Source organism: Mobula hypostoma, chromosome 4 (genome assembly GCF_963921235.1).
Source record: "Mobula hypostoma chromosome 4, sMobHyp1.1, whole genome shotgun sequence".
Classification (NCBI taxonomy): Eukaryota; Metazoa; Chordata; class Chondrichthyes; order Myliobatiformes; family Myliobatidae; genus Mobula; species Mobula hypostoma.
This window is the reverse complement of record NC_086100.1, coordinates 64364607-64379669: the sequence shown is the minus strand read 5'-3', so window position 1 is coordinate 64379669 and position 15063 is coordinate 64364607. Positions and strand designations below refer to the sequence as shown.

At 40.2% G+C, this 15063-nt stretch overlaps 1 protein-coding gene across 1 annotated transcript in view; it reads right to left on the bottom strand.

Moving 5' to 3' along the window:
• The window catches only part of cul3b (cullin 3b), a 104978-nt gene that overhangs the window by 16381 nt on the left and 73534 nt on the right, over positions 1–15063 (bottom strand). Inside the window, exons 9-12 of the mRNA XM_063045872.1 lie at positions 7520–7690; positions 6633–6740; positions 6116–6240; positions 4649–4749 (exon numbers count right to left, since the gene is read on the bottom strand). Of these exons, the coding sequence (XP_062901942.1) occupies positions 4649–4749; positions 6116–6240; positions 6633–6740; positions 7520–7690 (505 nt within the window). The remainder of the gene's footprint in view (positions 1–4648; positions 4750–6115; positions 6241–6632; positions 6741–7519; positions 7691–15063) is intronic.

Genomic DNA, 15063 nt, shown 5'->3' with positions numbered 1-15063 from the left:
CAGCATCTATGGAGGCAAAGGGATGGTCAGTTGACAAAGAGAAAATGGAACAGAGATGTGGATTATCTGAAATTGGAGTGGAAATGCTTAAGGATAGGCAGGATGCTGTGGGAATGGGGAGGGCAGATGATACGTCCTCAAGATAGCCATTGTGGAGAGAGCACAGAGGTGCAGCAAAGTGGGTGCTCAGTCTGCACTTGTGTTGCCATGGTAGAAGGCCACACAAGGAGTACTGAATGTTTCAAACTTCTACCACCCTTTACATCTTGAAGCATTTCCTCAAATTCACTCCTGAAAAACTTGGTTGAGTTGCCTAATGCTTGCCTCCACAACCAGCAAAATATTTCTTGCCCTCTACGCTTTAAAAAAAATAATTTCACGAATACTTTAATCTACTAATTTCTCAGGAAAGCTTGAAAAGCCAAGCTTCGGCAAATGAATTTTGATGTAGGCAAATTAAGATCATCCACCAATTAGAACTTAAAACAGACGAGAATAATCTACTCTTAAATCCCTAGGAATTCTAATATATTCTGTTAAATCTGTTGCGTTCCTTTCAAGATCAAAACACACATGCTAGATTGTTGTGCCAGAAAGGTTCATAATATAGAATCTACTGTCAAGAAGCCTTTTAAAAAATTTCCTTTACCTGCTCTCCATTATTCCTATTTCTCAAGTTTTTGGATCTTTATAACTCGAGTTTCTTATTACTTAAAAATTACTTACATCTTTCAGGTCCAGAGATTTGCCTCATTGTTAACAATGTTTCTACTACTTCAGTTGAAGTTAATTGCAATGCCACATAGCACTAGCTATTTGTGTTTTTGCTCAATATCCTTGCCCTCAATTTTAGAAATCACCACTCAGCCAATTTTGAAGCCAGTTTAAAAATTTCAGAGTTACCCACCAAAGAAACAGGCCCTTCAGCCCAGCTCACCCATGCCGACTGAGATATCTATCTAAGCTAATCTCCACAGAGACTGTCTGCATTTAACCCTCTTAACTTTTCCTGTGAACCTGCCCAATTGTTTTTTTTAAACGTTGAAAATATACCTTCCACGATCACCTCCTGTGTCAGCTTGTTCCATATGATGACCAACTTCAGAGAAAAACTTGCCCCAAAGATCTCCAGGGTCTAACAGTATATATCCCAGGTTACTGAGTGTCCTCTAAGACCTCTAGCTACAGGCGAGTTCCTTTGTTCAAGAACGAAAATAGAGATAAATCCTGGAAACTCTAGACTAGTGCGGTTCACATTAAAGATGGGTAAATCATCAGGGAGGATTCTTTGCGATAGCATTTATAAGTAGTTGCCGAAGCTTGGTCTGAGTAGGGACAGCATGGCTTTGTATTGGGCAAAACTAATTTGACTAAGTTCCTCGAAGAAATTGTGAATGTGATCAATGAAAGTAAGGCAGTGGATCTTGTTGAGATGGATTTTAATAAGGCCCTGACAAGGTCCCTCGTGGTAGGCTCATCCACAAGATTAAGATGCATGGTGATTTGGCTGTTTGGGTTCAGAAGTTCCTTGCCTGTTGAAGGCAGAAGGTAATGGTCAACTGATTATTTTCTGGCTGAAGGTCAGTGATTAGTGGTGTTCCACGAGGTTCCATTTTCAGACCTCTGTTGTTTGAAATATAGATTAAATAAAATTAACTGTATGGGACTTTAGAGGATCACAGTAAAAGTCAATAAACTAGAGAAATTTATTACAATAATTCTGCAATTCTAGATGAGTATGCTTGTTCATGTTGTGAAACATTCAACTGAACCTTAACCAGACCAAATGAAATCATGCAGGCTGCATGTCTCTACCGACCTTCTTTGAGGTTATAGTTGAAAATGTTCTTAAAAGGAAATGTCGACTTAGAATCTTCTATACACTGAAGACCGTTTCCTCAATGACAGTCCGATAGGCAATAAAATGTGACAACCTTAGTCCAAATCAATAAAATAGTGAACGTAATGGACTAGCCAACATCAAGAAATCTTGTGCACACATTGAATGATCAAGGTCTTTCAGAAGGTCCATAGGCTCACTGAGTCAGCAGATACACTGCCAAAGATGGGATGGAATTTCCTCACTGGCAGATCCCAGTTAGTAAGGATTGGCAACAACTTCTTCTATACGTTCACAATCAGCACAGGTGCATCACAAGACTAGGTTCTTTGACCCTGCTCAACCCACTTTATACCCATGATTGTGTGGCTAAATACAGGTCCAAAGTTGTAATTAGGTTTGTTGATGATACCACTGTTGTTGGCCGAATTAAAGGGTGGTGACAGCATGTCGGAGGGAGATTGAAAATCTGATTGAGTGGTGCCAAAACAACCTTAGCATCAGCAAAACCAAAGAGCTGATTATCAACTATAAGAGGAAGAAGCCAGTCTTCATTAGGAGAACCGAGGTGGAGAGGGTCAATAGCTTTAAATTCCAAGTTCAAGTTAATGTCATTCAACCATATGCATGTATACCACAAAAAGAAACAACATTCCTCTGGACCAAAGTACATATACCTCACAGGCAACAGAAAGTAATATCACAAATAAATTAACACATTATCAGACATATTCCAGAAGATTGACATTCAACATAAGGTGCATTTATGACACAAGTTAAAAAGTCAACAGTAAACGCTACTGGTGCTTTATATGTGATGAGACCTGGGGGGTGGCAGTGAGTTCCTTGGTGTTAACATATCAGAGGAACTGCGCTAAGACCAGCACTTAAGTGGCATCCTGACAGCATATCTGCAAATTGTGAGAGTCCAGAGTTAAAATTCGAAATTTCAAAGTATTATCAAAGAGTGAGTGAGTGACAGTGAGTGTGTGAGTATACTGAGAACATGATTGGTAAAGAGTCCTTGAAAGTGAGTGTAGATCATAGAATCAAAGTAGTAGTGAAGAAAGTTATCCACGCCTGTACAGGAGCACTATGGTTGTAGAGTAATAGCTGTTCCTGAACCCGGTGGTGTAGGATCCAAGTCTTCTGTACCTCATATCCGATGGCAGTGGTGAGAAGAGGGCATGGACTGGACAGTGGGGGAGATCTTTGATGATGGATGCTGCTTTCCTGTGGCAGTGTTCCATGAAAGTGTACTCAATAGTTGGGGGGGGGGGGGGCGGGAGGATGGGTTTGCTGCGATAGACTAGGCTGTATCGATACTTTCTGTAGCCTCTTCAGTTCCTGGGCACTGGTGTTTCCATACCAGGCCACGATACCACCAGTTAGGACACTCTCCACTGTGCATCATAGAAGTTAGTCAAAGCTTTCGGTGACAAGTGGAACCTACGCAACTTCCAAGGAAGTAGAGACGTTGCTGTGCCTTCTTTGCAATGACAAATACTGTATGTACTGGTCCTACGACAGATCCTCTGATATGCTGATGTTAAGGAATTCAACATACAACAAACAGTTTGTATAGCTCACTTTCAACAGTAGATATAGGAGGGATGCTCCTGATGGTTTGGAGAATCCAATACCAGTCAAAGAATATTAAAGAATGAACTAAGGAGAAATTTCTCCAAGAGAGTGATGTACCTGTACAATTCTCTGAAGACCAAAAGCTGTTGAAGCTAGTCAGAAAATATATTCAAACATAAATTAGGCATTTTTCCTCAGAAAATGATAGATTGTGGAGAAGGCCGAAACACCTGACTAGATATTGATGATCTTGCTCTTAGGTTTTGTCTACTATTAATTATAAACACTGGGCAACATATACTAGGTTACCTGGTGTCTAAATTCCCAATTCGCTATAAAAGTGAAGTACAGGAACCATTTTTTGAATCAGAACCCTAAAAGATCATGGTCCATGCATATACAATGTACTTACCTACTTCCTTCAAAACTAAGTAGAAATAATTCCAGTTTCTAAACGTTTTAGGCATTAGTGCCAAATTCTCCACTGCTGTTATTCTTGTTATATTAATCAGGTTGAGTTTCCATCCTCAATTCAGTGTTATTTCATTGGGACACTATACTATTCTTCCACTGGAAACTAGCAAGATAGTTTTCAATGGGTCCACGTTGACCTTGGACATTCATTTTCCTTCCATAGCTATATTTTGTTTTGTTATCCCTTGTAAGTTTCTTCTTAGTGTGCCTCACTTTTGTAGCTTTTACTATTTTACATGACTAACACCAGATCAGCTTTACATTTTGCCAATATATTTTATACTTGCAGTTTTTTTTGTTGCCTTTAACTTAGCCATTGTTATTGTTTTGGCACATGCTTCTCAGAAAAATTGAGTCATTGCAAACTCTGAACAGTCCCTCCTGATTTTGTATCATTTACCAATTATTTATATTTTTCCATTTACTTTGAATCCATCTGTCTCAAGATACTATACACACTTCAAGTTGGCTTACTATTCATTATTAAAACTAATACGGGTCATCTCTTGTGGGTTCTGGTGAGATACAAATTAAATTCCATAGGGTTTTCTGTACACTCAGTTTTCAGAGTTCAATCTAAATTAATTGATTGAATTGTAAATACAAAAACAAGACCCTGGCAATATATGCATCCTTGCTTCCAATTTCTCAGAAAGGTTACACAATGAAAAATCAGTATAATGCTATTTCCTTCATTTATTGAAATTGTGCATGGTTACTGGTAGAGAATGCTTTATCAATAAGAAGCACTTGCCTTTTTCACAGGTCCATAGAAAGTAGCATTTAAATCTGCCGAACCCATGTGATGTTGAAGCGTGAGCTGTCGACCACTGTGCTTTGCCAAATAGAATCTATGGTGAAAGCAAAAAATAATCAGCATTTTCAAAACCCTGAGAAGCTGTAGGTTGAAATGAATAAAGAAAAAGATTTAAAAACACTTCTGCACGGTTGCATTCAAGAATTGAAACAATACTGCAGAGGTCACTAAAAGATTTAGTCTGTTTGTGGCAAACTATCTCTATATAGGCACTGCACTGTACTGTCCTATGACTATTAACTTAACACTTGCTTAACAATGTCGGCTTTCTATCTTGTTTTGATGGCTGCAAACACTACTTCAAAAGGTTTCAATTTTTGAGTTGAAATGAAGCATCTTCATCAATCCAAAATGTTGATACATGTTGAAATGCTGAGAATTGAAGCTGCAATTGGCAGATGACTCAGAAAACTGATAGCAAATTTGTGGAAAGCATGCTTAGCACTAAGTACCAAAAATCTTCTAAATGCACTTCTAAACTTAACTAAAATGAATTTTTGAGCTAAATGAACGAAAATGATTTTACTAATTTTCTGGAAATTTTAAGCTTTATCAATTTTGAGTCACTCAAAGTAGTTCTGTTACTGAAAATTTTCTGATAATTTCCATCTTATTTATCATAAAAACAAAATTATGTTGGAGTAAGGCTTATATACTATATTCAGAATCAAGTAATTTTATAGATACAATTGAATGAAATTATACAAAACACAATTCTGTTACAAAACACGAAGTTAAATTTTGTAATTCTACATTCTAAGCCATGGTAATAATTTTTTTAAAAAATCACAAGAATGCTCCATGAACAGGTAATTATCTGATTTACCTAACTTTTAATTTTGACCTTAGAACTGATAACCATAAAATCTCATGTTACTTCAATACTAAAAGCACAACAAAGCCATCATACCTTAGAACAAAAAAATGCTCTCTTTAAAAGTGTCTAAAAGTTCAGTTGAATAAAGGATGTGGAGACTAAGGAGAGGAGGCAAAAGAGGTTCACCAGGGTGTGACCTGGCTTGGATAGTGCTCTCTACAAGGAGAGGTTGGATGAACTTGGATTGTTTCTCTAGAGTGTTGAAAGTTGATGGGCAACCTGACAGAACTACATACAATTAAGAGAAGCATAGACAGTGTAACAGTTAAGTTTTTTTTTCCTCTTTGGGGTGAAATATCAAATACTAAAGGGCTGCAAGAGTGTATTATGCAGCTGGAACACACTGCCAGATGACATGGTGGAAGATGATACAATAAGTGGCGTTTAGACAGGCAGGGAACAGAGAGGGATATGAACCTTGTGTAGGCAGATGGGTTTAGTAAGACTGGCATGGTTGTCACAGATATAGACTGAAGACATGTTCTTGCTCTGCACTGTTCTATGCTCCACGGTAAAGCTTTACCTTCTAAAAACTTCAAATGCATGTCGTGGTGCTGGGGGGATGTTACATTTTGGTGTGGCAGACTGAGTTGGCCAATAACCTGTGGTCAGAACTCTTACGGTCAAGTCAACACCTCCTAGAGAAACCTGAAGTATAAAAAAGACCAAGAGAATTGTTACATGTTTCTACATGCAAAATATAATTATTACATTAATAAACAAAATATAATTCTGAAGCTACTCTGTACGTCATTAGAGACATTTAAACTGTTAGGGAAATCATTAATGCAGAAATCATGCTTAATGATAATTATATTCTTGAAAACAGTGTGGTAGGTACTAGTGAGAAAGGTCCTCTAAGATAATAAAATTCAAAAATAAATTGCACTTCTGATAATATAATTTCTATTAATCCTACATGACAAAATAAGAGTTCAACAGCTAAAGGATAACAAACCCAAATTTGAAATTTTTAAATTAATTGGAACAAACTCACATTCTCCCAACTTCACCAAGTATTAATTAAAACACCTCCTCACCCCTGTAGTCTGTAAATGCTGCCGGAATTCATCCATCGTTGTATTTGAGATACTCATGTCTCTGAACATTCCTTCCAGCTTGGATGTGAACTGGCAGCCACACTCCGTCTGAAGGAAAAACACAATTTAAATTAAGTTTTCAATACAAATTTTATGAAAGGAAACCAGGTCTCTGATTTCAAAAGCAAAAGAATACTTTGCCAATTGAGCAATATACCATTTTAAATATCCCCTCAAACATTATGGATGTTTTGCTCATTAACTAAATATTTTAGTTACATGATTTTTGCATGCATTAAACTATTTTCCCCTCTCATACATCATTTTCTAAACACCGTACATAAAACTTGGGAGATGCTTCATCAATGGAGAAGGCATTTTTATCAATTCATTTTACAGGATGCAAGCTGGCTTGGCCAATATTCACTAAGCATTCTTAATTGGTTATGAAGATATTCCCTACAAGTGCTGTTGCCCAGGGAATTCCATGATTCAGACCTATCAATGAAAGGACAGTGATAAATTTTGTATTCAGGGTGGCATGCAACTCAGATGGGGAACTCATAGAAGCTGGCTTTCACATGCACCATTTTTCTGGCCTTCCACTATGGCTGAGGATAGAGATTTGGGAGATGCTGTCATCATTAAAAACTAAATGTCATTTGATACCACTACTGATGATACTTTTCATTTTTTTTTACCCCCTGTTGAAAGAGCCCAGACTGATTGGGTGATAATTAGGCAAAATGGATTTTGGAGACAAGAGACTGCAGATGCTGTGATCTGGAGTAAAAATCATACTTCATTTTCAGGCAGAATATATCTCAGGGAAGAATGGAATTCATATAATGTAGCCACAACTCATGTTAGACAATTTAATTCTTCACCTTAAGTTTTGAGATCATATTTTTCTCAGAGTCATCAGATACACTTTTGTTAGTAAGGAGTCTTCTAGCTAAATGCTGTTTATAGTATCTTTCAAACACATCCTTCTCCTGCATGAATCGGAACAGAACCATAGCCTTGTCCAAGATGGTCTCCACTTCTTGTTCTGTCAACTTAAAGGAAAAGAGACACTTGTGAATCCTGTTCGTGCAAGAGGCACAGAATAAGTATTCGAAAAGCATCTATGAATTATATGTCAACACAAGGCACTTAATTACTTAAAAAATATTACCCTTTAATACAGATCTGTAAGGTGGTTGGGATTTCAACTTTTAAAATGAAAGCTCATTACTTGTTTCCTTAGAGTGAGCAGTTCAATATGAATTCCACTGGTTGAACAAATTGAACATAGAACATAGAATAGTACAGCACAGTACAGGCCCTTTGGCCCACAATGTTGTGCCGACCCTCAGACCCTGCCTCCCATATAACCCCCCCCCCACCTTAAATTCCTCCATATACCTGTCTAGCAATCTCTTAAAATTCTCTGGTGTATCTGCCTCCACCACTGACTCAGGCAGTGCATTCCAAGCACCAACCACTCTCTGAGTGAAAAACCTTCCTCTAATATCCCCCTTGAACTTCCCACCCCTTACCCTAAAGTCATGTCCTCTTGTATTGAGCAGTGGTGCCCTGGGGAAGAGGCGCTGGCTATCCACTCTATCTATTCCTCATACTATCTTGTACACCTCTATCATGTCTCCTCTCAACCGCCTTCTCTCCAAAGAGTAAAGCACTAGCTCCCTTAATTTCTGATCATAATCCATACTCTCCAAACCAGGCAGCATCCTGGTAAATCTCCTCCGTATCCTTTCCAATGCTTCCACATCCTTCCTATAGTGAGGCGACCAGAACTGGACACAGTACTCCAAGTGTGGCCTAACCAGAGTTTTATAGAGCTGCATCATTACATCGCGACTCTTAAACTCTATCCCTCGACTTATGAAAGCTAACACACCATAAGCTTTCTTAACTACCCTATCTACCTGTGAGGCAACTTTCAGGGATCTGTGGACATGTACCCCCAGATCCCTCTGCTCCTCCACACTACCAAGTATCCTGCCATTTACTTTGTACTCTGCCTTGGAGTTTGTCCTTCCAAAGTGTACCATCTCACACTTCTCCGGGTTGAACTCCATCTGCCACTTCTCAGCCCACTTCTGCAACCTATCAATGTCTCTCTGCAATCTTTGACAATCCTCTACACTATCCACAACACCACCAATCTTTGTGTCGTCTGCAAACTTGCCAACCCACCCTTCTACCCCCACATCCAGGTCGTTAATAAAAATCACGAAAAGTAGAGGTCCCAGAACAGATCCTTGTGGGACACCACTAGTCACTAGAATTGCAAGTGGAATTTCTGATTTTATTTACATTATGCGAGTAACAGAAGGTGGATGTGGACTCCACGCAAAATTTCCAGCAGACATTACTGGAATGCAGATAGGCGCAAACAAAAAAGATAAATTTTCATTTCTAAACTCCCAATACTTAATTTGAGAAAGGATCTGGTGCTTTTCCAGTGTATGTGACAAATAAACTCTTTTCAGGCTTCCAGCCGGGTACAAGCATCGATTATAACCAACGTTTCAATGACAAACTCTTCATGAAGATGCCAGAGTTTGTCATTGAAACGTCAGTTATAATCAATACCTGTACCCGGCCGAAAGGCTGAGAAGAATTTAGTCGACTTAAGTATTTTCTTAAATGGTGGCTCACAAACACATTTATAGAACAATTTCTATCCAAAAATCTTGCTACATTTTGAGTTGAAGAATTTATGCCTGCTTTCAGTTCAGTGAATACTCAAAATTCAAAGTAAATATATTATCAAAGTACATATATGTCACCATATTATAACCCCGAGATTCATTTTCTTCCAGGCATACTCAATAAAACCATAATAGAATAAACAACAGAACGCACCAACATGTACATTCAACCGGTGTGCAAAAGACAAACTCTGCAAATACAAAAAGGAAATAATAATAAGTAAATAAGCAATAGCATTGAGAACACAACATGAAGCGTCATTGAAAGAGAGTCCATAGGTTGTGGGAACATTTTGAATGACAGGGCAAGTAAAGCTGGTTCAAGAACCTGAAGACTGAAGGGTAATAACTGTTCCTGAACCTGCTGGTGTGAGTCCTGAGGCTCTTGTACCACCTTCCTGATAGCAGCAGTAAGAAGAGCATATTCTGGGTGATCGAGGTCTCTGATGATGGATAATGCTTTCCTGCAACCACATTTCATACTGATGAGCACAATGGTTGGGAAGGCTTTGCCTGTGATATCCATTATTTTGTTGGAATTTCCATTCATGGGCATTGGTGTTTCCATACTAGACTGTGATACAGTAGGTTAATATGCTCTCCACAACACACGTATAGAAGCTTGTCAAAGCTTTAGATATCATGCCGAAACTTCACAAACTGCTAAGAAAGTAGGCGTGTTGCTGCTTTTTTTTTTGGTAATTGCACTTATCTGCTGGGCTCTGAACACCAAGGAATTTGTTAAAGTTGTATAAGACAATGGAGTATTGTGTGCCATTTTGGTTACCTACCTACAGGAAAGATGTAAACAAGATTGAAATTACAGAGAAAATTTAGAAAGATGTTGCTAGGTCTGGTGGACCTGAGTATTAAGGAAAGATTGAATAGGTTCTGACTGTATTCTTTAGAATGTAGAAGATTTGATAGAGGTATACAAAATTATGAGGGGTATAGATTGGGTAAATGCAAGCAGGCTTTTTCTACTAAGGCTGGGTGGCTCTCCAACCAGAGGTCATGGATGAAAGGTGAGAAGTTTAAATTTCTGCACTCAGAGGGGTCATAAGGGTATGGAATGAGCTGCCAGCACAAGTGGTGCATAAGAGCCCAATTTCAACAGAGAAGTCTGGATAGGTACATCGATAGTAAGGGTATGCAGGGCTATGGTCCCAGTACAGATCAATGGGAGTAGGCAGTTTAAATGGTTTTGTCATGGATTAGATGGGCCAAAAGGATTGTTTCTGTGCTGTACTTCTCTGACTCTATAATTTAAATTTGCTGAGCCTTTCTTTTTATGATTTTCCAATGAGGATTGGCTAATGGACATCTGGTTTCCTCCTGAAGTCCATAATCAGCTCCTTGGTCTTGCTACATTGACTAAGAGGTTGTTTTTATGTCACCACTCAGCCAGATTTTTAGTTTCCCTACTATACACTGATTTGTCACCACTTTTGATTCGGCCTACAGCAGTGGTATCATCAGAAAACTTGAATATGGCATTGAAGCTGTGCTTAGAAACACAGTCATAAGTGTAAAGTGAGTAGAGCAGAGGGCAAAGCACATGCCTTATGGTGCAACTGTGCTGATGGAGATCATGGAGGAGATGTTGCTAATCTGAACTGACTGGGGTCTGCAAGTGAGGAAATTGAGATTCCAGTTGCACAAGGAGGTATTGAGGCCAAAGTCCTGAAGCTTATTCATTAGTTTGAGGGGATGAATGTATTGAATGGTGAGCTATAGTTTATAAGGAGCATCCCGATATATGTATCTTTGCTGTCCAGATGTTCCAGGGTTGAGTGAAGAGCCAGTGAGATGGCATCTGCTGTGTACCTGTTGCTCCAGTAGGCAAATTGGAGCGGAACCAAGTTGCTTCTCAAGCAGGAGCTGATATGTTTCATCACCAGCCTCTCTGAACACTTCATTACTGTGGATGCAAGTGCTACTGCATGATTGTCACTGAGGCAGGTTACCACGTTCTTCTTAGGCATCTGTATTATTGAAGCCCGCTTGAAGCAGGTGGGTACCTCAGACTGCCGAAGTGAGAAGTTAAAGATCTCAGTGAACGCTCCAGCCAGTTGATCAGTACCTGGTCAGGTACCCTGCCTGGACCGGATGCTTTTCATGGGTTCACCCTCCTGAAGGCTGCTCGCATGTTGGCCTCAGAATGAAATCACAGATCACTGGGGCTATGAGATTTCATGACAGCTCCTCCAAGTTTCGACGGTCAAAGCGAGTATATAAGGCATTAAACCCATCTGGAAGCGAAGCCCCATTGTCACCCATGTCACTTCATTTAACTTTATAAGTGATAGTGTTTAAGCCCTGCCACAACTGTCGAGCACACTTTTTCAATTCGCGTTTAATCCAGTATTGCCACTTCACCCATGAGATGGCTTTCCAGAGTTTATACTTGGACCTCTTGTAAATTCCTTGGTCACCAGACTTGAATGTCTCTGAAACACTCACAACACACTGGAGGAACTCAGCAGGTCGGGCAGCATCCGTGGAAACGCTCAGTCAACGTTTCAGGCCAGAACTCTTCATCAGGACCGAAGAGGGAAGGGGCAGAGGCCCTATAAAGAAGGTGGGGGGAGGGTGGGAAGGAGAAGGCTGGTAGGTTCCAGGTGAAAAACCAGTAAGGGCAAAGATAGAGGGGTGGGGGGGGGGGAGCAGGGAGGTGATAGGCAGGAAAGGTGAAGAAGGAATAGGGTTAAGCACAATGGGTAGGAGGAGGAGGCAGCTGGGGGAGGGAGCAGAGTGAAACTGGGACAGGGGAAGGGGGGGGAGGGTCTCTGAACTGGCCCTCAGCAAATTGCCAGTCCCATGGTTCATTCAGGGCTTCTGGTATTCATCTCTTTACACCTAACATGAGCTCAGCACTGGTCCTCTCCACTGGAGGTCAATAGTGACCTCTTGAGCTTGATCACTTTTTCCTGCAGCATACTACACTTTTGTGGCTTCAACTGATAATTGGACATTGGCAGTAGTAAGTAGTTAATTGAAGCTAATTAAAAACAACATAAAACATTAATAATGGTTCAGTGTCAGTAACACTGGAAGTAACTTTACTACATTAGACTCTGTCTCTAATTTCTCTAAATGAAGATTTTAAATAACTTCAGGTGCAAGCTGTACTCCTATCTGAAGCTTCAAAAAATTTTGGCAGTTTGGTGGTCAAGAGATTTCAAATGGGCAAATGTGCTCATTCATGAACAAAATTAGAAAATTAACGATTATATTTGGATAGTTTGCTATAGTTGAGAAAATGTAAAATACAAATCTGCCAATTATATTACCAACCCAAATATCAAAACTCCAAGGACAGCATTGTACTCAGAGAGGTACAGAGTAGACAGCTGCTATCTTCACCCACACCAACCCTGCCCCCCCGCCCCCCCCCCAGTCTAAATGTCAAATACTACAAGGGTGCGTATTTAAGGAGAGAGGGGGAAGTTCAGAAGGAGATATGCGAGCAAGTTTTTACTATATATAAAAACAGTAACTGGTGGGTACCTGGAGTGCTGTTAGGGGTGATGGTGGATGCAGATACAAGAGGTATTTAAATCATGTGCAGGCAGCTGTGATTAAGCATCCTTAGCTTAATTAGTTCTGCACAACCAAATGGGCGAAAGGAACTGTTTCTACGCTGTACTGTTCCATGTTGTATGCTAATAAATAATACAAAAATTAAAGAGTCGGCAGAGTCACAGAAGCTCTTGCTTATGCAAAATGGAGCGTTTTTTGAAGAAAACTGCAACACGGGTAGTCCGTGAGCCAGTAGGGTTGGTTGGTACCATCTGAGGAGAACAATGCTCATAGTGATTTTTGGCAAGGTATACATCTCTAGGGTTAGAAAATATGTGAAAGCATTGCACCAGTGGTAGCTTTATTAATTCAAATAAGTAATCACATTTTGTATATATTCCATATTAACATCAGTACAGCAGAAAATGTTAACCCACCCCCCAAAAGGTAAAAAAACCTCATTCGGAGAGATTTCTGGAGTTTAATCAATGTCATAATATTTTCCATATTGTTGTATCAAATCAAAACCACCTTAAGCTTTTGTCATAGCATATAGAATTACAGTACAATAATTCAAATGTGGGATTCCACATGGCCATAACCTAGGCCCCATTTGGTTGTAAAATGAATATATTTAATCAAAGACTGCTTTCCATACTTTGTTTTCCATAATTTCATAACCTATTAATAATCATAATAATAATTTTCCAAGTCTTCCACATCTTCATCTGAACTTTCCATACTCTCTGAGGTGGATGCCTGGTTCTCACAGTCTGCCAGTCTACACATGTCAGTACACCTGAGGCCATTAGCAACACACATACATCTTGGGAGTGAACATTTTTCTGGACAGTTACAGGCCAGTAGATCCAGGATGGCATCGGGTGCTGGCTGGCCTTCCATCCAGTGCACTACCAACTGTTCAGCTTCCTCTTCTCTCTCCATCTTTCATCCTCTGCCAACAGGGCTTGGCACTTGTGGGTCCTTCTCCAAACATCTTCTCCATATACCAGCCTGAGAGTTGGCTCGCAGTGCATGTTTTGTTAAACAGTCCTTGCATGGTGGGAGTTGATGACTTTCGATTTCACCTTTTTTGGCACAGAAAAGGTAATACCAGAGCTCATAGATCTTGGTGGTAGATGCTTTTGGGCAATACATGAGACATGTAAATGCCTCCAGTTTGTCCATCAGTTCTTGGGAGAGGTCCCATTCCTGACCCAACTCTTAAGAATGTGTCCTGAGTTTCCCTGTTGCAGGTCAGAAGTTTTAGGGCACTTGTCTTCCCTTTGCCTGCAAAAGCGCTTACAGTGTCACATCCTGTATATGCGTGCAACCCGATGAGAGCCCTACAAACCTCAATGCCAACAGTGGCAGCAACCTTCCTGATGTCTACAAGCCTTGTATGGGTTTTAGTGCCACACTTCTGGAACAATGGGGCCTCAATCTTGTCACAAAATGCTAAAGACATGATAAAGATAACTGTGTCTTCTGAGCAGATCACTACAGATTGGTATCCCTCTCTTGTGGCATGGGCAGCATGGAGAAGTAGGAGGCCATCTGCTTCTTCTTGTTAACACTGAAGAGCTGGCACCTCCTTACTGTCTTGAGATGTGATTCTGTAACATTTGTCATTCACAGTTGCATACAGAATCATCTCCTGTAGCTTTGCTCTGTACTCCGCCTTCCTCCATTCATGGACTATGAAGCTAATGAGACTATCTTTGTTACTGACTTTGGTCAGGAAGCTCCTCCACTGCCTCACCATCTGTGCGCCTGTGATACCTTGCAACTCATGACCAGTCTCTTCACCCCGTAGAGATCTTTCACAATTCTTGATAGAGTTCTCCTTGTATGTGTCAAACACAACATCTATTGCATGGAGGTGCAACTCCCAGCCCCCTCACGAGAGGCACGCAGAAGCCCAAGTACTACGTTCTCTACCATGTCAATACATGATATCCAGAATGCGGATAGCGCTCCATTGTTGTGACGGAGGTGTGCCAGAAAGTCTGTCCATAGGGTTATCAGCTCAGCTAAGAGTGGACTTTGCAGCAGATTGTTCAACTTCTGTTGATTCAAGTCACTGGCCATGACGTTCATATAACCTAATAATGATTTGATCATCCCACTCCTCTCTGGAACGTTGTCCTCAACCCACGGTGTGAACTCTGCCCATGCGAGTCTCATCA